Genomic DNA, 24,143 nt, shown 5'->3' on the forward strand with positions numbered 1-24,143 from the left:
TGGGCGGTGGGCGTATGGACATATACTTAGTGTTGGTTGTTTACCAAACTGTACAGCTTTTCGTGCGGCCAGTTCTTACAGCAGCTTTAATAATTGCTGTCTCTCAATTAGCTGCTCTCAACCCTAGTTTTGTATCATGAACTTAATACAGTTTTGTGCTGTGGCACATACACGTATTTGCATCACCTTTTATGTGATCCTTTCTACTTGCCACTCACACAAAGCGAACTTTGTTAAAGGACTAGTCTTGCACATGAGGTCGAAATTACATAAAATAACATTTTCGGTGCAATTATAATCTCGATGGCGAGGGTTCTACTGTCCCATAAAATTGTTTTTTTTGTTTTCCAAGGGCATTAGCAAGGATTTAGCCATTTAAAGCCAAACTACTAGCCTCATAAACCCTCGGATTTAAAAATGTGTTTTTATAGAGAAGAAGCAATGCATGTATAAGATATATAGCTTTTCATTTTTAATGCACAAACACTTATTATTCTCTGAATAGCGCATGAGTCTTTGGCGACTTCACTCTTTCGGTTGACAGAACACAGTCTCTCTGGTTCCATATACGTTTGAAAGCCGCCCTTCTTCAAGGAGCATGCGTCCTTCACCGCTGAACTGCCAAACAATAGCTGGAGCGCATTTCTGACAGGCGTTTAATGAAGCGAAGATAGACAGTTTCGAGGTGGCCTTGTGTGTCATTGGCCCAGAAATATTTGAATAACCGAAGTCTCAAAAAATAAAGTGTTTAGATCGCAAAAGGTATTTTTTCACACAGCTCCAAATTGACGATTCCATAAAAACTGCATAACGTTTATTGAATGTGACATTATTAAACTGTATTTAAAAAGTAACAGTCTAGCGGTTAAAATGACTATGTTATTAGGCTTTTGTATTTCACCTAAGACATTTAGAGGAAACATACATACATTTTCAGAAATGAGTATTATACTAGAAAGCTGTCTATGAAATATGCATACTTCGAGTAATTAGAGACAATTGTCTGTGGATTTAATTTCTAGTTCTTTGTAAATGTACAGTAGCTGATGAAATGATAAATAACTGACTGATTGATTAATTTATGGCAGCGAGAGGTCTCAGACATCAGAGGGGCTGAGGACAGAGGAATGTCACCCACCCAACATTCTGGGACATGGCAAGGTCAAAATTCCCTCACCCAGGGCCAAGACACCAGAACCTATTCCCCGACCCAGGTATTCAGGCTGTCAATTGACCAGTGTTTATTGATTGTCTTTTCTATTGTAGTTAGAAAATGGATTGTATTCCTGTTCATTCTTTGTTGCATTACTGTACATGGAAGGAATAACAAAGCTTTAACGAGGATGAAATACATTTTAAGACGCACTGTTCTCAATCCTTAAATGTTCCCTGTAAATCACAGCCACTAATTGCTACCAACATGTCAAACAATGCACATTTATTGTTGATTCCTTCATATTATTAAATATATCATTTTCCCAGGTCAATTCTGAACCAAACTCATAATTAACCAAACATGCACATTGCTATGTACACATAATGAATAACAACCTAGCAAAATAATTTGAAATACCAGCTTTTTAAAATATTGTCAAATATTTTCTTGAAAATAGTTTCTTTGAAGAATTTGTTTTCTTGTGAGGAAACAGCTTAGGTAAACGTCATGTCCCCTTACCACATACTAGTAACGATATATATTGCAGTGACAGAGGAGCGAGATCCATATCTGAAAATATGTTTAGTTTTACTACAAATCTTACAAACAAGGGATAAACTTCAATTTAGGTAGCCTAGACAACTTAGTATATAAATTAGTGTAAACGTTTAATCATCAACAGCTAACAATGAAAGTGATCTAGGTTATAAGCATCTACATGAATGTTTATAATCTGGTCATCATTGTTATATGTATATGTAAAGCGCATTATCACCCCTGAAGGTATACTGCACTGAGCAGCTGTACGTGCCTAGCCCTGTGTATGGTAGGCTGGTTAGTTGGTTAATAGAAAAGCCACGCCTTCAGCTTCTTGTGGATTTCAAGAAGAGAGGAGGAGGCTCTGATGAGGTATAGGAGACCGTTCCATACTTTAGGAGTGACATAAGAGGATGCTAGTCCTCCTGATCTGATTCTGTGGATGCTTGGGATGTGTGCCAGTAAAGGCCCTGAGGAGCAGAGTTATCTGGGTGGTTGGCCGAAGATGGGACTCATGTAGGCGGGACCTGAGTTGTGTAGTGCCTTGAATGTGTGTATGAGGAGTTTGAAATGAGTGTGTTTGTGATTGGGAGCTATTGGAGTTCCCTGAGGTGTGGTGTGAGGTAAGTTCTGCGTTGAAGGCTGAGAATGGCTACGACTGCTGAGTTGTGGGTGGTTTGTAGTCTTCTAATGAGTTGCTTGGAAATCACAGCCTAGAAGATGTTCTCATAGTCCATTTTGCTGGTGACTTGGGTGTGAGTGCCGTTTTTTCTAGTGTTGCTGGGAAGCCATTTTAGGATATTCCTCAGCACCTTCAGAGTGCGGAAGCAAGATGCAGAGATAGTGTTGACTTGAGCATTCATATCCAGTTTGCTGTTGATGATTATTCAGAGATTCCTGACATGGGTGCTGGGTGTAGGTCCATGTTCGTCCGGCCACCAATTGGAGTCCATTAAAAATTGAGGTAGAACATTTGCCCAAGAAAATACTGAACAAAAATCAGACACTTCTCTTATGTTTCTACTATTGTGTAACATCTCCCTGCCCCACCACCCCACCAGCCCACTCAACCCCAACACTAACTGCCTTAAGCTTGTGCTACAATATCTTCAGAATCACTTTTGTCTCTGCCTGTAACCCTAGCCCTACTTTACACCACCCAGGTACCTTACAGTCTGGTTTACACTTTAGAAGTCCCTGACATTCAAGCAATGCACATTTTAATATCTCAAGTTCCTTGATATTGATGATAATTTGACAGCCAATAAGATGAAAGAGAAGAAAGTGAGTTACTAAGAGCATACAGATTAGGAGTGAATGAGACATTGTTTTAGTCAGCATTGAGAGTGATAAGTATGGCCATTACTATTACTGTACACTTGTTTTTGGATGGATCGCAAATACCTCAGTTGTGTTTCTGAATATTTGACACCCTTAGCTCGTAGAGACCATCACCCGATGGACAGAACGCAAAACAAAAATCCACAAAGGAGAACTGAACTCAGTGGATAACTCACTGTATGTTTATGGGTATTTTTGGATGAGTCCCCTGTTTGATCCTCACAAACCATGTACCAAACACTTAGTATATGAAGTATGTCATGTTTCTGTGTAGTGTAACCAAATAATTATGACAAAGTACGTCCTTTAGCACACGTTTAGAATTCACCATATAGATTGAAAACTGTTCCCCACATATTAATCAAAGGAGAATCTTTAGCATACACTTTTTAGGTTTCATTCATTTTATTAAAATCACAGCCAAACAAACAGGGGAGTGCCTCATACAAATATCATATATTAGACACAGTTCCAGAGCACCTCCTTGTATGCACAATGTTCCACCTGATTGAATATAATTTAAACCATACTCTGGAAAAGAGCTCATATGTCTGACACAGAGGGCCAAGCCATCTGGGAGCGGGGGCCTTGGGGAGATGGGGAGTTTGAGAACACATATATCAAGAACACTGTGAATTATCCCAAGAAAAAAACCTGTCCGCATCATACGTTCTTTGCAGTGAAAAGCCACAAGCCCAGTAGGGCTTAGGCTCTCATTGTGTTCAAATACCTAGGTGTGCCAGTCAATCGTCTAGGTATGTATTTAACAGGTTGTTAGCAAAGATCCTATTTAAGCTGCTGAGTCTGCCTGTGAGAACACAAACTTCTTGCTACCAATATTTGCTCTCAGCATTATGGGAAAACCACCTTAGGCCAAAATGCCTCTATTTGCCAGTCTTTTTGATCTCCAAAAGGGCGTGTCTACTAGAAAACTATGTTGAGGTCTGGAAAAACGAGAAGTCAGGATACACCAAGACCCATATTTATACTTTTTTAGCACCACATTTGTGTCATTTTGTGATGCAAAAGCGGCGCAAACTAACAAAATATAATTGTATTATGTAAGTTTGCGCCGCTTTTTCATAAAAAAATGACGCAAATGCTGCACTAAAAAAGTATAAATATGGGCTCAAGTATCACTTTCGCTGTCCTGATTGCAACTTGCAGAACTTTACTCAGCTGTTTTTCATTAAGAGGATTGACTAAAACAGTTCTGTTAGCTTTCACATTATTTCTGACTCTTCCTTGCAGCAGTTTGATGGCATTTACCTCCTCTTGAGAGATGCTCTCATTGTCCAGTTCAAGCAGTTCTTTCAAACTTGTACAGATTTCTCTCTGTCTTAACTCTGAGAACCCTTATCTTGGGACCTCTGTGCAGGTTATCCAGATTTTCAGTTTTAGAGTTCTGGAGCACAAGTTTATCAGACATAGTAAATGTGAAGGCTTGAGGATTTCTACAGAAGCAGTTGTCTCTTTTATTTTGAGTTCTGCTTCTTTCAAGGTGTTCCTCAATATATCCTGCTTTTCTTATTACTGTCACTCTATTTGTTATATTCTGCAATTCTTCTTTTCGATAGTCTTAAAGCTCTCACTATTTTTTGATATTTTCTCCATTTCCACTCTCATTGCATAGATGAAGTGCAGGAGAACTCAAGCCCCTGGTGTGAGTTCCTGCTCCCCACTTGTCTCCAGTAAATTATTTCCCTGTACTTACTCTTCTTTTTACCTTACATCAAGGATCAAAAAAATACTTTTTCTATTGTTGCTTTTTTCTAACGCTCCCTCCAAGTCCATAGTTTGTTTAAGAAAGGTCAAAGCCAGAACACCAGCCAAAGTGATCCCGGTTGTAGTATCACTTCTTCCAGTCATATGTGTAAAGCGAATGGTGTCCAAGGCACCACACCTGCCTCATATGAGTAACCTAGCTTCTCTCTTGGTTTGAGGCCAATTTTAGCCCCAATGGTGATGGCCAATACTCCTCTGGCTACAATTATTGGACATCACAGTCCCCAAGGGCCTTCCAGACAATCACTGGGGCTGCAGTTATACCACAGTCCTCAACAGGTCTGTCGTGTCTGCCCATCTGCGCTCTCAATAGTCCCTAACTATGTCCCACAGGCTATAGCCCTTTCTTTCCTCCCAGCAGTCTGCTGGCCAGCCTTCCACAAGAACTCAATCAGTTGCTCAGTAGCTGTTTCCAGTCTGCCACTGGCTTGTGTAAATGCTGTGCACCCACCTGGTTGATCATCTTTCCTCTGTCCCCCTCTCAACCTATGTGGAGCCTGACCTCCCTAGAAGTTGCTCACAGACAGAGAACCAGGCATTCGCCCAGAGATCTGATGCAGCACTGCCATCTTGGGCATTAAAGTACTTTATACCGGGCAGCATGCTGCTCTCGAAACTCAAGTGGCTAGTCCAGGGTCCGTTGGTTATCGGAATCAATCATGTTCTCTCAAGAGAACCATTCCATGCAATTACTACAGTTTCTTTATGGTCTATTAAATTAGTAGCAATCAGTTGTGAGTACAGGACGTGTGAGTTTATGCAGACCGCTGGTGGGAATAATAAGTAAGCTAGAGCAAAGTTTCCCAAACTGTGGGTCCAGACGATTTTTGGATGGTCGCCAAAGTCCTGGTCTATGTGTGAGTTATATTTAAAATTATTAGCACAGTTTGTGCACCAGTGCATAGGTGATAAACAATATCCCTGAACTTAGTTTTTAAACAAACTCTTGAACGTATACTAAAGCAAGACTCTGAGTAAATCTTCCAGTGTTTGTTGCTGCTGTATTGTTAACTTCACAAAGCCATTTTAGCAGAGAATGTGCTCACCATACATGAAGATACACAACCTTAAAACTTGTGCATGTCTTCCACATGTAAACTGAGGAATTTGGAGCTGCCAACTTTGGATCTGGGTGGGGAACAAGATTTGTGTCCTGGGTTGACTTCACATCCTCTCATTCTGAGCAAAACACCTAATATCCTGTGCTTAGAATAAAATTAATATGACATTGTGTAATGTAATGTAAACTGCAAACAAAAACATTATATATATATATATATATATATATCGCTTCTGTAGGATTGTTTTTTCAGTTTACTAATAACTGTGGTGGCATTTGGCAAATCTTCACAAAACCTTTGACTAAAAAAGTCACATTCACCTCAGCTCCTTCGTAGAATGTTTCAGTGTGATCTGTCAAGTGCAGGCAGAGAGAAAGGGGTGCCCAAAATTTAGTGTTTCCCCAAACACTACATTTTGCAAAAAGCTAGATCTTTAACGAGAAAGTGTGCTTTTTGTAAACTGTTGTAAATCTGTTCTGTAGTTTTTGAGAAATTAGGATTCCAAATCTATGTATATTTCAGGCCGTGAAGGATCTGCGGACTCAACAGATCTAAAGATTAGATCTGATTGGCTGTCTCCCATAAAACAAATGTTGTGCAGCCACTTTTGGACGTTGGTACTAAATCCCCTGTCCCGAAAAAATAATTAAAAGAACATATAAGGGGCAGGATGTGGGAAACCCTAAGCCCCCTGTTTGGGTGGGGAAGGTCCCAGACCAGAGGAACCCACTCTTGGGCCAAAAACAGATTTTGTTTTTTAATGTTACAGCAGATCCGTGGTAAAATTAACAACAAAAAAACCGGTATGGACTCCGGCCCTTTTCAAATAAGAGCCCTTTGAGGTGGGACATGACCATAAATTCAGCAACATTTATTTTTAGAGAGGGGTGTATGTGCCTCACCCATGAGCTCCAGGACCCCATACCCTCGAGCTGTTGTCAGTTTTTTGGGGAGAGGGCGCACAGCTACCCTTTCCGACCCATTTGAAGGCCCCGGAGCTGATGTTATTTTCTTTAAGGGGGAGTGGGCTTGTCTCCCTGTGCTACAGAACAGCCCAGGTAACCCATTCCCTGGGGCAGGTGAGTTCTTTGGGGAGGGGAAATTGGGGCTCCCCTCCCGAGCCCTAGAACGACTCAGGGGGACCTTCGATATTACAACACTTACTACATGTTTTATGACATTTTTAATAATATCACTGATGACAACTATAATGACATGAGGTCTTGTGATTTTAGTACTGGATGCCACAGGCCAGCACCCCACTCTGAAAAGTGTTCCAGATCCAGCCTTCTGTGCAGATCACCATCTTTCCATTTTATGGGCAGATCAGTATTTTGGCTATAGGTCTGCTTGCGAAAGGCATGTTCTTAGTTGTGACGTTTACAAACAATTTGTGTTATTACATTAAAAAATCCTCCATCTCATGAACTTTAAAGAGAGGGGGATCATTAAAGATTTGTTCTTTGGAAAATGTGGCTGTAATTCTGAAACGTTTGGGAAACACTGAGCTATGGGGGATGCAGAGGTATTACTTACAAAGGAGTTTGCTGTGGAGGAGTGGCAACAATCAGACGTTTTAGGTGAATGTAATTTTCTCATGCATAGTTTTAGCAACATTGAGGAGAATTTTTGATATAGCATGCTGTAGGAAGTTGGCTCTGTATGCACTATTTCAAAGTAAGGAATAGTATGCACAGAGTCCAAGGGTTCCCCTTAGAGGTAAGATAGTGGCAAAAAGAGATAATACTAATGCTCTATTTTGTGGTAGTGTGGTCGAGCAGTAGGCTTATCAAAGGAGTAGTGTTAAGCATTTGTTGTACATACACACAGGCAATAAATGAGGAACACACACTCAGAGACAATTCCAGGCCAATAGGTCTTTGTATAGAAAAATATATTTTCTTAGTTTATTTTAAGAACCACAGGTTCAAATTCTACATGTAATACTTTGCATGAAAGGTATTGCAGGTAAGTACTTTAGGAACTTTGAATAATCACAATAGCATATATACTTTTCAAATAAAACACATATAGCTATTTTAAAACTAGACACAGTGCAATTTTCACAGTTCCTAGGGGAGGTAAGTAATTGTTAGTTCTTGCAGGTAAGTAAACCACCTATGGGGTTCAGGTTTAGGTCCAAGGTAGCCCACCGTTGGGGGTTCAGAGCAACCCCAAAGTTACCACACCAGCAGCTCAGGGCCGGTCAGATGCAGAGTTCAAAGTGGTGCCCAAAACGCATAGGCTTCAATGGAGAAGGGGGTGCCCCGGTTCCAGTCTGCCAGCAGGTAAGTACCTGCGTCTTCGGAGGGCAGACCAGGGGGGTTTTGTAGGGCACCGGGGGGGACACAAGTTAGCACAGAAAGTACACCCTCAGCAGCACGGGGCGGCCGGGTGCAGTGTGCAAACACACGTCGGGTTTTCAATTGGAATCAATGGGAGGGGGGCGCATCCCTAATCCTATTGGGGGAATCCTCCATTTGCAAGATGGAGGATTTCTAAAAGTCAGAGTCACCTCAGCTCAGGACACCTTAGGGGCTGTCCTGACTGGCCAGTGACTCCTCCTTGTTTTTCTCATTATCTCTCCTGGACTTGCCGCCAAAAGTGGGGGCTGTGTCCAGGGGGCGGGCATCTCCACTAGCTGGAGTGCCCTGGGGCATTGTAACACGAAGCCTGAGCCTTTGAAGCTCACTGCTAGGTGTTACAGGTCCTGCAGGGGGGAGGTGTGAAGCACCTCCACCCAGAGCAGGCTTTTGTTTCTGTCCTCAGAGAGCACAAAGGCTCTCACCGCATGGGGTCAGAAACTCGTCTCTCAGCAGCAGGCTGGCACAGACCAGTCAGTCCTGCACTGAACAATTGGGTAAAATACAGGGGGCATCTCCAAGATGCACTCTGTGTGCATTTTTTAATAAATCCAACACTGGCATCAGTGTGGGTTTATTATTCTGAGAAGTTTGGTACCAAATTCAGTGTAGCCATTATGGAGCTGTGGATTTCATTTTTGACAGACTCCCAGACCATAGATTCTTATGGCTACCCTGCACTTACAATGTCTAAGGTTTTGCTTAGACACTGTAGGGGCATAGTGCTCATGCACCTATGCCCTCACCTGTGGTATAGTGCACCCTGCCTTAGGGCTGTAAGGCCTGCTAGAGGGGTGACTTACCTATGCCATAGGCAGTGTGAGGTTGGCATGGCACCCTGAGGGGAGTGCCATGTCGACTTAGTCATTTTCTCCCCTCCAGCACACACAAGCTGGCAAGCAGTGTGTCTGTGCTGAGTGAGGGGTCCCTAGGGTGGCATAAGACATGCTGCAGCCCTTAGAGACCTTCCCTGGCATCAGGGCCCTTGGTACCAGGGGTACCAGTTACAAGGGACTTACCTGGGTGCCAGGGTTGTGCCAATTGTGGAGACAATGGTACATTTTAGGTGAAAGAACACTGGTGCTGGGGCCTGGTTAGCAGGGTCCCAGCACACTTCTCAGTCAAGTCAGCATCAGTCTCAGGCAAAAATTGGGGGGTAACTGCAACAGGGAGCCATTTCTTTACACATGCAATCTGAGGATGCAGGACTGTGGAAAGAAACAGGATTTGCAAGTGATATTGCCCCTTACTGGTGCTTTTGATTGGAACTAGATTACAACAGTTAGTCTGTCAGTTGCTCGATGTTAGACTTGGCATCCTTGGTGTGGTCTCCCCTAACATTTTACCTCTGTTTCCCAGGTTGTTGATGTGTGCTGGACTCTGTTTGTGTTAATCTGAGCACTTTACCCCTGCTATCCAGTGCTAAAGTGCAAGTGCTTCTATGTACAATGTATGTGTAATTGGATTTCTGTGATTGGCATATTTGATTTACTGGTAAGTCCCTAGTACAGTACACTAGAGGTGCCCAGGGCCTGTAAATCAAATGGTGCTAGTGGGCCTGCAGCACTGGTTGTGCCACCCACATTAGTAGCCCTGTACACATGGCTCAGACCTGCCACTGCAGTGTCTGTGTGTGCAGTTTTAAACTGCCAATTCGACTTGGCAAGTGTACCCACTTGCCAGGCCTAAACCTTCCCTTTTCTTACATGTAAGACACCCCTAAGGTAGGCCCTAGGTAGCACCATGGGCAGGGTGCTGTGTATGTTTAAGATAGGACGTATACTAATGTGTTTTATATGTCCTGACAGTGAAATACTGCCAAATTCATTTTTCACTGTAGCAAGGCCTATCTCTCTCATAGGTTAACATGAGGGTTCCCTTTAAATATGATTAAAGTGTAGGTTCCCTTTGGGAGCAGATGGACATGTGGAGTTTGGGGTCTCTGAACTCACAATTTAAAAATACATCTTTTAGTAAAGTTGGTTTTGAGATTGTGTGTTTGAAAATGCCACTTTTAGAAAGTAGGCATTTTCTTGCTTAAACCATTCTGTGACTCTGCCTATTTGTGGATTCACTGTCTGGGTTAGTTTGACAGTTGGGCTGTTTGCACCTCTCTCTAGACAGTGACACAAAGGAGCTGGGGTGCAGCCTGCATATCCTGATGAGCCATCTGTGCTAGGAGGGAGGGGAAGAGTGGTTACTCACACCTGAAAGGGCTGTGCCTGCCCTCACGCAATGCAGTCTCCAGCCTCCTGGCGTGTGTCTGGGGCTTGCCCTGGGCAGGGCAGGATCTCACAAACAAGAAAGACTTTCCTTTGAAGTAGGTCTACTTCAAAGCCAGAAAGGGGTATAAGGAGAGCACCCAAACCCCTGAAAATTAGATCACTTCTGGAAATCAAGAGGAACCTCTGCCAAGGAGAAGAGCTGAGGAGAAGTGCTGCCCTGCCTCTGACTGTGCTGTGTGGAGCTATCGTGCAGTTGCTGATTCTGCCTGTGAAAGGGGACAAAGACTGGACTTTGTTGTGCATTCCTGCTTGTGAAGAAACTCTAAGGGCTTGACCTGAGCTTGCCTCCTGATGTTGAAGTCTCAAGACCATCAAAGACTTCCCCTGCCAGCACCTGGACTCTCTGCTGGGACTCCTGCCCTGCCAAGTGGTGCCCTATCCAGTTCCTGGGCCCTTGAAAGGTGAAGCTGGCAGCCAGAGACTGAAAGTCCACACACAGACCGCCGTGCTGGGAAATTTTCGATGCACCTTCTGAGACGTGACTAACAAATGACGCGCTGCCGGCTTTACAGCTGAAATCAACGCTCCACCTGCATCGCAGCTGAAAGATTGAAGCAACGTCGCTGGAGAAACGACCTGCAACACCCGCTGACAAAGGTTGTAATGTCACAACTCCACATAGTGCAGTTTCCTGACACCGTGCAACTGGATTTTTGATGCAACATCGCTGGGCACGGAAAAACAACATTTGGCGGCCGCACAGCAGTTACAACTTGGCGGGCGGGCGGCTGTAATGAGGGCCTTAGTCTTTAAAAATGCATAACTCGACTTGTGTATGTTGGCTTTTTGTCATATTGGTCTTGTTTTGTTTAGATAAATATTAGATATTTTTCTAAACCTGTGTTGTGTCATTTTGTAGTGTTTTCACTGAGTTAATGTGTGTGTTGGTACAAATACGTTATACCTAGACTCTGAAGTTAAGCCTGCCTGCTCGTGCCAAGCTACCAAGGGGGTGAGCAGGGTTAGCTGAGGGGGATTCTCCTTTACCCTGACTAGAATGACGGCCCTTGCTTGTACAGGGGGTAACCTGACTGACAACCAAAGACCCCATTTATAACACTCGACTACCACTAGAACACTATTTCAGTGACGACAGCTGTTCAGTTCAGGAGTCTGAAGTGTAAAGTAAGGACTGGGTGCATATATTGAGAAATATAAAGAAATTTAGGTAGCCCAAAAAGGATGCACTAACCTTGTCTTCATAGCAATGTGAGAGAATACATGGGGTAAATAATACAAAGACCAAAAAAAAAAGATTCTGCAAATACTGGAGCAGATGTCTTCAGCTACGGGAGTTTGCTGCACCTTTTTAAGTACAAAAGAAAAGTGGATCATTTTGGATGCCCTTGTTTTAACATTGCACAAGATGGGGGAGGGGAGGGACAAAGAGACTCCAAAGACTACAAACAGACCGAGTATGAGGTCTCTTCTTTTTTGTTTTTTGTATGTACCACACTGAACACTATGCAATTCCTCTGTTGTCTTAATTACTTTATTAAAGATAGCTATGCAGCAGATTCAGTTTATGCCACACAGGAAAATTGGCTAACACCTGTTTCACGACTACTCATGTGCCTTTATCAATGCCAAAGAATAAATAAAAAAATAAAATGATTCACAAAGAAGATATTTGTCCTTAAGGTTAGTTATCCTGAAAGAGCAACCCTCGTAAAAAGAATTAATTATTCAATCTTTTATAAAATCATATGACCGATGACTAGTTTTCAGAATGTGACATTTTACACGTGGGCATCCATGGTTCATTTGCTTTACATGTACTGAGCAAGGCTTTCTCGTTGTCAGCTTGGTACTCACTCAAAAACATTTGGACAATAGGTCTTCTTTGTGAAAATTCTGTCTGTAGTCCGTAGAAGGTCATTGCAGAGAGGAGGGCAATAAATATATTTTTGAGGTCTCAGCTGTCTGATTTATAGACCCTTATCTCCCCTCGTTTAGAGACTCCAAAGGCAATGGAAATCTATTGCCTCCAGTCCTTTGGTTGGAAATTGGAGATCCAGACACAGAAGAGAAATTAAATTAACATATATTTGCTCAAGTGCATTTTGAAGGTGACCAGATGTCTCTAGATTTGCTTAAGTGAACATCTTTATAAATATGGTATATGACTGCTGATGCAAACCTCCTAATTAGTTTAATAGCTGCTCAGTGCTGGGAGGTATGAACACCTCTTAATGCTTTGAGTACTTCTAAACTCAACCATTTGATGCTTTATGGGCTTCTATCTGTGCCCGGGGCTCTATCACCTTCCGTGAGAGAGGGCTCTATCACCTTCCTAGGTCTCCTTGCATCCAAAGTTATTTTGTTCTTGATGTCTGCCTATTGTCCAGTAGATGTGTCAGTTAAAAAGTTATAACGAAGAACCATTCTCATCCCTAAAGCACCTAAACATTCTGTACCCCCAACGGAGTACCATCACACCGCTTGATGATCCTCCATCACTGGGGGTATGGGAGTTATCTTTCCAGATTTAAATTCAAAATGTAGGCAGCTTGATCCTAGACCACCATTAATTTCAAGCTGAACCTTTGTGTGAAAAGTGAAGCAGCTAATTGGCAGTCCTTTGTCCGTAAACATGGCTGAGACTTTTCTGGACTTCCACTCACATGCTACAAAAATGCAAGGGTAGTAGAAAAGAACCTTAAGAGATAGACTAGGTATATGAAAATATAAGGGTACATACATTACCTGGCTTGGTTGTGCAGCTGAAACTCACATTAACACAGGAGACTTAATATGTTTCTAATTACAGTACAATTCTTGTGAGATAGATTAGATAGTGAGAAACCAAGACAGAGACATCTCCAGGACCTGTGTATACTGACAGGAGGTATTGGCATAAACACCTTTCTGGTTGCCGGTTGTATTCCACCTTGGTCAGTTTGTACTGAATGAGTTAATCAACAATGAAAAAATGAAAACTCCTGGCACTTACAGGGAAAACAGTATCTTTTTCATTTACACTGAATTCTCAGCTAGACTAACTTCAAAAACATGCTAAATTGAGTGTACTCACCAGATTTTCAACATGAATTGGAGTTTTGTTATTTTTACTTGCAAGAAGGATCAACAAGGATTCTCTTACAATGTTTGCTAGCCATTGTATTTTAATGGAAAGGAGACAGTTATCCACATGCAAATTGTTGGATGGCAGGATTCCTGCTTTCTTAAATCCCCCAAGCTTTCTTCAGTTTTATGTACAGTTGATCACAGAGGCTAAAAAGACATTGGACCAAACAAATAGGTCTTTTTGGCTTAATTCTGAACAAGGTCTCCTCACTCAGAACAAAAAAGGCAGTAATAGGTGATGATAAAAGAGCATAGGTCAAAACAGACCACAATGACCTATGTATTCCCAATATTCCAGTATTTGTAGTGTGACAGTGGAGACATTGATGGAGAGGACAGGAGGTCAAATCCACCAAGATTTAGATAATGCTCAACTCTGCTTGAATGCATCATCCATTCCGGACAGCCTCACACTCTTTCCTCAGCAAACTGTACCTAATTATCCACAAACTGTCCACATCTATAAGGTACTTAACGCCTTATTTAGAGTTTGGCTGATAGAATACTCCTTCACAAGCTTGGCAGATGTCCCGTCTGCCACATTACAAGTGCATTATAGTTGATGGCTCTTGTAGTACAGCAAACAATATATCTGTAACGTTCTGATGGCGTATCCTGAATGCCAAACTCTACATAAGGCCCTGAGTTCTAATAATTCCACCTAAAAGAAAAGCGCATTTGATGCTTCACCAGTGATCAAACTCTCTCCCACTGCTGAAGTCTCTAAGATTCAGCCTCAATTCAGTGCTAACTGTCTTCGTCACATTAACTTGCCTTTGTCATCAAACCTTTTTATCTGCATTCCTTTAAGAAGATGAAGCATCCCCTTTTACTCACCTGCCAAAGAAGAGAAATATTCACTTATTGAAACCTGCCTAATTTTTACAGCGCATACTAATGAGGTTTCTACACTACCACTCCTGGATGCAAGATTAATTTCCTCTAAAATAAAACTCACCCACACAATGTTTCTTCACAGAACACATCACTGGCTGTAACATAAGACAAGAAACAATTTTAGGATCTGTTTTGTGCTAGACTTAATGAAAATGAAAAAGGGGCCATATCAAATTGAGTGCCAGTACCCAGCCCACTTTCCGAAGGCAAACATACACTGTGCAAATATATGTTGCATAGCATGACACAATGTTAAATAAATTAATACAGCAAGATACATTATAAAAACCCTAATTATAAGCATTGGGTAAACTGCTTGGATTAGGGACAAATCATTCTGTGATTGTGCCTCTATCTTAGGTTGCTGGCTTTACGTCTCCTTCAGCTCTGGGCCCCACATGGTAATGGGCATTTTGTAGTTGAAAGGGATGTATTGCTTTGATTTCAACCCTGATGTTATGGCCAACAAAGCTACTCAGCAAAATAAACCTCCTTCTTTGGACAAGCTAATAACCATTACTGGCACTTGAGAGACCAAAGAAGCGAAGATAACTTTACTTCGTCTCTCCCAAAAGTAAAACCTCCCAAGGCCGAATCCAGTGCTTCTCTGTTATTGCTTGTGGAACCCAGAGCTTTGTACTCAACCCACAGTACATCCAGAGGAACTCACCTTTTCAGTTGCTTTTGACATCTCTATAATCACTGAAGGTGTGGGGTAGTAGGAACTAAAAAGGGGATGCTGTGTTGTCACGCAGAAGTCAAGGGGAGTTTCCTTTACGGACTAGGTGGTCTCACACACATAATAGTGTCTTGCTTCATCATATGACCACCTAGCCCCACCCAAGTAAGATGATACTACTTGGGCGGACTCAACCTCTTGGTTAAAAGAACCAGAGGGAGTGCTGAAATTAAACTGACTGGATAGTTACAGTGATCCAGATAGGGTGAGTAATAAAATTACCGAGCAAATCACCGATAACTATTCCTAATTTTAATGGTGGTGTATGCTGGTAAGACTAAAAAATCTATATGGGGGAAGAGAGGCTCGTTAGAGAATAATGTCTCTAGGAGTCTAAAAAGAAGTACATAGGACCAACATGTTTCTGCCCTCACTGTGTGCTGGGAAGTCAGGGGCATTCGTCAGGGTCGGAGCACATGTAGTCAGTGGGGTGCTCAAAGATAATGGTGTAGCCTACCTGAACAGGTAGTTCACGGTGGGGTAGGCCTGTGGTAGATGATAATTAGATCACAGTTATTCAAGGTGGAATAAGTGGGCACTGCACACAACACAGCAATTGGTGAGGAATAAAATAAAATAAGGTAAAAAACACTCACACACGCATGCAAATGTGACTTACCCCGGGCAGAGGGGCGGTATGCCTCAGGTCTGGCTGATGCCGGGGGGGTTTTCCCTTGTAGTCACACTCTGAGGGGGTCAACAGTTTAGCGTGGGGTCAACAGTAAAAAAGGAGACGAAAAGTAGGGGCGCAAAGTATGCAGAAGGGAGACTGGAGACCAGGGGGATTAATGAAGGGAGGGGATAAAAAGAGCGAAGGAGAGAAGGAAGGGAGGAGGGACTAATAGAAAAAAAGAGAGAAGAGAGAGGGGGAAAAAAAGGGGTGGAAAAAAGAAGAAAATAGAGGGCAGAACATGAGAAAAAGGGGAAAGGTGTCAGAGAAGGAAAGAAAGAAAACGCCAGGTCATAGAGACTATCCGAAGAAAGGTCAGAGCGTGGAAGAGAGCAAGGGAAAGGGAGAGAATTCCAAGGGGCCAGGGAGGCCATCACTTACCACTCCAAAGGGAATACCATGGGGGGTACCTACATGCCGGAGCCAGGCCGCTCTGATACCGGCTAGTAAGCAAAGTGAGTCTTTATGGTGGCTTGCAGCCAATCGGTCTGGTGCTCCTGGCGTGGGGGCGGGGCCCGAACGGGATCAAGTATGCCGGTTTTGACATCTCCTCATACTTGTAAGTTCCTGTCTTTCATTTGTTCTTGGATCTGACTGCTGCTCTCCCACTCTCTTCTATATAGTTGTATGTTACTAATGATTATTTACATAATGTAAGTGGATTAATACCATTAGAGGAACATTTATGACGAATAAAGCAGTAAAATATATAAAAACATGGTAAAATCTGGACTTCAGGAATCTAGGTCTGAAAGCGTATACTTGAATCCTTATTTGTGAATTTTGAGGTGCTGATGGCTCTACATACTCCCTTTATCACGTTCCTTCTGGTACACAATCAGTGGTACGCTGCAGTTCAATGCCAATGTCCTTCCATCCTCACTCTTTGTGCTTTTTTCAGTACCCCATATTTGAGTTTTGACAGCTGCATCACAATTTGTCTGGTTCTCCACTTAGTTTAGTTTTCTGAAAATAATGTTATGTTTTCTTTTTTCCCTCTATTATTATTACTGTTAGTAGTAGTAGTGATAATAATAGTAGTACTAGTAGTATAAAATGCATCATTGTCATTTCACAGTTTGTTGGGATAACTCAACCAGTCAATCAAACAGGATTTGTAAAGCACGGCTAATCACTCAACAAGGTATCCAGGCGCTTGCAGATCCCAGTAAAAGCAGTGAAAATGAGGAAGAAGCAAGAAGAAGGCACACAAAAAACTGAGGAAAAAGCAAGGCGAAAGCAGAAAGAGCAAGGGAAAAACAAGAAGGCACACAAAAAAGGGGGAAAAGGCAAGGAGAGAGCAGTTAAAACAAGGGAAAAGAAAGGAGCAGGCATACAAAAAACAGGGGCAAAAGCAAGGAGAAAGCAGTGAAAACAAGACAAACAAGAAAAAGGGAAAAGTAAGGCGAAACCACTCAAAAAACGAGGGGAAAGCACAGAGAAGACAGGAGCAAGAGCAATGCCACAGCACAGGGAGAGATGGGCCTGGGACCTTCTCAATGGAGTCATGTTGTGTCGTCCGTTAAGTAGGTCCAGAGAGCGGCGCTGGGAAGGAGTGGGTGAGCCTATGAGGGAGGCAGGAAATAACAGCAGCAGTCAGGAGTGGCAATGAGGGGTAAAAGCAAGGAGAAGGTAGTGAAAAAGAAGGAAAAGCAAGTAGATGGCACAAAAAACGGGGGAAAACAGTGAAAACAAGGGAAAAGCAAAGAGAGGGCACACAAAAAAGTCAGATAAAGCAAGGAGAAAGCAGTGAAAATAAGGGAAAAGCAAAGAGAGAACACACAAAAAGGAGGAAAAACAAGGAGAAAGCAGTGAGAACAAGAATGTAGAAAGAAGGCGGCACTCAAAAAACGGTGGAAAAAGAGTGATGCAGTAGCCAATGGAGAGATGGGTCTAGGACCTATGGCCTGGGACTTGTGACCAGTGTATCTACCTCCAAGCTACAAATAATGAAAAATTATCTGAGTTTATTCTGTACGTGTATTGGGAACTTACCATTCTTCGTACCAGAAAGTGTATGTGCTGAAATGGCATAGGACTAAAATTGTCTGGATAAGATATTTGTCATTTATAGTTCTCGGTAATGGTAACCATGGTAATACTTGCTGTATAAAAACAAGTTGTTATTATCAAGCACACATTGCTGATGACATATTTTCTGTTGGCTTGGACCTATCTGTATCACAGATGCTGCGTAAGTATATTGCACTACTTTCAGTTTTGGAAGCCCACTTAACATCCATGTGGTCTCCTTGCCATCTTGGTCTTGTACACTGAGTGGCCGCAGGACACCATATTAGCTTACATTTTAATGCAATGAAAGAACATATATTCCATCATATGTAAATCTAATATTTTTTACAGCAGCAAGTATGAAACAACATCTATTTAATTCTGAACTACTGTATTCAACAGTGCACACCTCTTACAACTTTTGCAGGTGTGCACTGTTGAATACAGTCTTTCAGAATTAACCAGATGTTGGTTCTGATAAGAATATCAACATATGTCAGTTTGTAGGCTATAGAAATAACCATGTTTATCAGCATGGTGTTGCTGAATAGTTAAGGTAGCCTGGAGTTGATGCCTTTTGGTCGTTTGCCGAGAATTCTGCTAAAAAAGTCAGCCAATGTTTAGGTTGATATTGTAAGACACTGCCTGAGACTCTGTGCAAGGCAGGGATAGCCAACAATGTATCTATGTTATACATTTACCTGGATTCAGCTTATAGAATTGGAGATTCCATTGTAAATTGTTCTTTTTTATCTATCCTTACAATAAATACAGTGCTTTATTAACAGTGCTTTATTAACATACTATATATGGGAAAATATAACCCCCTTACAATTTGCTCATTCTCTGTAACACCTTCAGGCACTCATAGCTTTTTAACTAACATCATGTTGCATTCTGGGACTTTCTGTAGATATTTTCACAGAACCTCCTCAGGTTTAGAGCTGTTGACTAAAATGCTAAGATTGCATAAATGTGTCACATATGGCATGGTGGAATTCAACAGTTACGGAAAGGACATTTGGAAAGCAGGAGAGACAGAAGCAAGGATCAAAAATTAATGTTACAAGGAAAAAGGAGTTGTAATGAGTGAAGCAAGAGAAATTGGTAAATTAATCGGGAAGTATATATCATAAACAATTAAACACCCTCAACTGTACATTACCAGAAATATTGTAAGTGACATCAACCTTGGTGGTTCATCCAGTGGGTTGGTCAGACATCCACTGTTTTTTTCAGATTTCTTTTTCCTAGCCTACTTAGTCAGAGCCATCTAAATGATGCTTGATTTGGGGTATTTTTTGTCTTCCTGCGTACTTAGAAATATCATTGTTTTGTTTTGACTCATCTTATCATTTTCACCTTGTTTAAGTATTTCATGCATGCCTAAGCTGTTATCTCTGCTACCTTGCTTCACAAAATCTAAGTCTGCTCCTCACCAAGTCCCCTAATTACGAATATAAGACGTTTTCAACGCACACCATAAATAACAATTCCATGGGATATGTTATTTATTGAGTGCAATAAATACCACCTATTATGAGTTATTGGGGAATAACTTGCGAATTTTGGTGTTTAATGCACCAAAAACTGCATGATACAATTAATATTGTATGGGTTTCCCTTGTTAAATTTCAGCAGGTTTAACCTGCCGAAATTTAACAATGGTTGAGTTATTTAACGCATCTAATAATTATTGGATGCGTTTAATACCTAACAACTAGTAATTATAGCCCATGCATAAACAGGGGCTTACGCACACATCAGAATTAACTAAGACTAGCCTGTTGTTATCGAGGCTGCATATAGGATACAGAAACAGTAAACCCAAATATAAAGGCCTCTTACGTTGCTCAGCTCATAATATAGAAATGTGATTTTTTCTCTACCAGCAGTTGTTAACTTCTCTGATTGGGTCTTTATGACTGCAACCAACAAAAGTTAAGTTTTAGGATTGTAAATCAAACTTCAAATCCTACAGCCTTGATCTTCATCCCACCTTCCGCTATCCCACCCGTTCGTTATATTTGTAGTGGTATTTCAGAGTTCCTGTTTCTACAGCATTAAAGATTTGTGACTTCACTACCTTTCATGTCTCTTTTGCTTTGACTTTCCATCACACTGTGTCATTCTGAACCATTACTGAATTTGCTCCATTTAGCACAGCTGTTTCAGTTCATTGTGGAACTGAATCCAGACCTCCTGTAGACATTTGTTCTATATGGCTCTTACATAAACCTGACACCTGCAATGGATTCATCTTTAGTGATCAAGTACTGTCTACTTTGAAACTAGTTGCTGCATAACATTATCTAAAGAAACAACATTGAGGCATTTAGATCCTTAAAGATCCCTAAAGATTTAAACCTATTTCCCTTCTTCCTGATGCTTTTACAATCACCTGGCATAGTGAGCTTCATGGTGGTTTGGTGGTTGTTAAGCTTCATGGCTTTTAGTCATGCTTTACATCTCATTCCAGTCCCCAGTTCATCCTTCTGCCAGCACTGGGTGACTTGAAGATCAAGGTGGCAGCTCTCTGTCCTGATACTTCCAGATCTGATAGCAACATTTAAGATCACTGATAATGTCATGCTGCTCTGATGTCTATGGCACACAAGGCACAGACCACTTCTGCTCATTTCTGTGTGACCGCTCTCAGACAGAGTCTCTCTCTCTCTCTCTCTCTCTCTCTCTCTCACTCTCACTCTCACTCTCACTCTCACTCTCTCCCTCTATCTCTCTCTCTCTCCTCTGCTTCTCAGATGTTTGCCTTTGGATTCTTCATCACTCTCTTCTATCTCAAACCACTAAACTATTTGATGTGTTTGATGTACCTCATCTTGTTACAGAAATGTAGCATTTACATATAGGGCTGACAAAACCAAGATTTTGAAACTTGAGGGAGGTCCAGATGGGTAAGATAATTTCTTCCAGTAGTACATGGGAAACAACCATAACTATGTAGAAAGTCCCTGGCTTAAGTTCAGCTAAGGAAAATTTGAGATATTTGTGAAGGAAGTTAGCATGGACCTCTGAGTCACTTCCTGTTAACCTTTTTCAAAACTCTATTTGCTCTTTTCCTTTAAAAATCATCAGATATTTGTGCTTTGAAACTGATGGTCTACTTTCTCTTCAGCTCCAGATCTCCTCCGTCATATTTTGTGTTGATTTCCAGCTTGCTTTCCTCAAACAATTTTTCCTTGTCTGACATCCAGTAGTATGGACTTCATAGTAGCAGCCATTTTAGCCAACTAAATTGACCAAATATAACATTGTACAACTCACAATGACAATGTTTAAAAGAAAAATGGAAATATCTTTATTATCAGTCTTTTTTACATTGGTCTTCACAATTAGAATTTGTAGATCCTCTCTCATCTCTTTGTTTAACATCAATGTATATGTACAGATAACGGATCTAAGATAGTACTTTCAGGTGTCAAATAACCATAAGATGTGTATTTGTTTAGTGAAAATGAGACTTTTTGCTGATTTCATTCCTGGCGGACAGTTGCCATGTCAGTGTACTTTCTCCCTCCATTACTAGGGTACTCCACCTGCCATATTTAGAGATGTCCACTGCCCCTGCAAACATCTCTCGTATTTCCAGAAACTGCAGTCACAGCAGTTCCTGGAAATGCACTGTAAATTTGACAGATGGTTCTGTTACCATGGCAGAGCCATACATTAAACTTACAACCTTTCTTATTTTCAAAAAGAAAATCCCAAAGCCCATTAGTGCCACGTTTTTCATGGTGGTGAAGGGCAGTAAAAACTGGATATGTGTCTGCCCAATCTAAATAGAGCAGGAAGACACACGGCCAAATGTCTGATAGGGGTAACTCCGTTGGTGGCATGTATAGGTGGTGGAGATGGAGTAGTCCCCCGTCTATACAGTGAAGTTCGCACACCTCTAAGGACCACATGTAGCAAAGGGTTTTTCCCCGTTCTGTGTCAATGGGGAAATGTGTTCGTACTTATGGCCCTAAATGAGGTTGATGGACCTTCAGGGTGATGGAAATGGTATTCTTTCGCCGCTGCTAAGGAGTACCCTATCTGCCCACATATAAATCAGGGTCTGTGTTGCTGATTACAATTCTCACTCAAACTGATTGCTGTGCTACAATGCAATGTGATGTGATGATAAATGATACAGAGATTTCCAACTATACCAGGTAGAGCTTTGTGTTTGTACCTTCACTTTTAGAGTTTCTGTCATTCTGTAAGCATTTGAACTTAGCAAAAACTGTTCTGATGACCTACAATTGGCAACTAGACAATTGGCATTCTGTTGTTTGCAAAAGATACTGTTCTAATCACACAAATCTCACTAGACAAGCATTGCTTGTTGACGTGCTATGAAGAATTTATGAAGGAAAATGACCTTCATTTAATTTATATAGATAAAGGTTCCTCTTATAAACAGCATGAGCAGATATGTATTATTAGCATGTTGCTAGAAATTCTGTCTTCATTTGAGTATTTAGGTATTATTTTTGTGGAATCAGCACGTACCAATTAAATGTATACAACTTTCACAGGTCAATGATGTGATCTACTCATTCAGCTGCTAAAAGTAGAACTTGTCAAGGATTAGATCCCCTCAAAACTACAGTTAACAAAGAATGTTTTAAAGAAGAATATTGTAAAAATTTCACTTGGTGAATTCTATGACAAAACGGTTTTGTTATGTGGAAAACATCTCTGCAAATCCTCAGAATTCACAAATTGAGCAAAGTCTAAAATTTAAGTTTGTTTCTTTTTAAAAATAGCAAACTGCAAGGTTCTTTAACAATGCAAAATATTTTTTTATAAACTTCACAAAGTTGAAGAGGAAAACACTTTGCAGCATTGCATTTTTCAAGTATAAATCTGAGTTAAAAAAAAATTCAGTCTGTTTACATGTCCATCATAAGCTTCCCTTCTTATTGATAAAGTTTTGAAAAGAGTGCTATGGTTTCCAAGCAGCTTTAGAGACAGTATGCCCAGCATAGGATTAGTCTAGGTAACATTTGTTTTCTAATCCAATTTGGGGTAAGGCATTACCCTTGAGCAAGGCAAGAGCAGATGAAAAAAAGATCCAAACACATATTGTAGTTATCACTTTATGAAGGTCTGATTTCCATTCTGGATTGGGGATCGAGGGAAGCAGAGCACTAAAAGGGCTTTTCAAGTCTGGTGTTTCAATACATTCAAAAATCTGTGCTCTCCCCAATGATCCTACCAATGAATCACGCAGCTAGCCTCAGACTGCATGTGGATATCTCTTTATTGAAGGATGCTCAAACTGCAAGATGTAAATAATGTGTTAATTGTGAACCTAACGGTTCTTAAACCAAGAAGTGTTAGGTTCAGGAATTAACACATCATTTACACATATTAGAGTGTTACTCGGCCACAGGTCAGTATAACGCATACCTTGGAATCTGATTCAAGCTTGTATAGTTGGTGTCTGGAAAGAGAAGTTGGTGTCTATTGCTGTTGCTGGAGCAGGAAAACGGAAATATTGTTTTCAGAGTGAACAAAATCCAAATGTATCTGATGCTCCAAAAATAATATAAAACTTAGCTGTCAACAGCCCCATCCCCAATAGCTTTAGCAAAACATATTACAGAGCTACATAATGCAAATGTTTGTACTGAACGTTTTCTGTGTATCATTTTGGGGAGGCAAGAAGTTTTACTGCAGAGAAGTGAGGTTTCCCCTCACAACTTTACAGAGCAACAGTGCTCCATGTTTTGTTTCATGCATGATTATAAAATGATGGAGTGTTGTATTGTCAAATATATGTACTAACTGTATGAAGAGAAATGTAGAGCCTTTATCCTGGATGAAGTATGTCTCTGCCGCTATAGGTAAGGAATTCTGAGGATCAATTCAAAATCTGTAGGCTGATATTCGGGAACGGGATGTGGCCTAACAGTGAGAGTCACCAATTTTGAAGTCCTGCACTCAGCTCAGCATCCTTTCTTTCTGAGCAAATCTCTTTATTTCCATGTGTAACATATTCTGGTTCCAAGGTAATGCCCTTTGGTCAAATAAATATGGATTTAGGGTTTGATGAACAGGTGGACAAATGTGGCGGAGTGCACTGCCCAGCAAACTGATGGCCCTCCTGCTCTGTTTTGAGTTGGGTAGGCTGACATGTTTCCAATGGTGATGGTCCTGTTGGCTCTGCCGTCTCAGACCCAGGCATACAGCTTGACCGA

General features: G+C 41.3%; 1 protein-coding gene across 29 annotated transcripts in view; it reads left to right on the plus strand.

Annotated features, from left to right (window-relative positions):
• Positions 1–24,143, plus strand: part of CTNND2 (catenin delta 2) — a 3,139,673-nt gene that overhangs the window by 2,804,879 nt on the left and 310,651 nt on the right. For 13 of the 29 annotated variants that reach the window (XM_069219651.1, XM_069219653.1, XM_069219654.1 and 10 more), the window contains one exon: positions 1,089–1,214. The exons of the other annotated variants lie outside the window; for them this stretch is intronic. In XM_069219651.1, the coding sequence (XP_069075752.1) occupies positions 1,089–1,214 (126 nt within the window). The remainder of the gene's footprint in view (positions 1–1,088; positions 1,215–24,143) is intronic. 29 annotated transcript variants of the gene reach the window in all.

This window comes from Pleurodeles waltl, chromosome 2_2 (genome assembly GCF_031143425.1).
Source record: "Pleurodeles waltl isolate 20211129_DDA chromosome 2_2, aPleWal1.hap1.20221129, whole genome shotgun sequence".
Lineage (NCBI taxonomy): Eukaryota > Metazoa > Chordata > Amphibia > Caudata > Salamandridae > Pleurodeles > Pleurodeles waltl.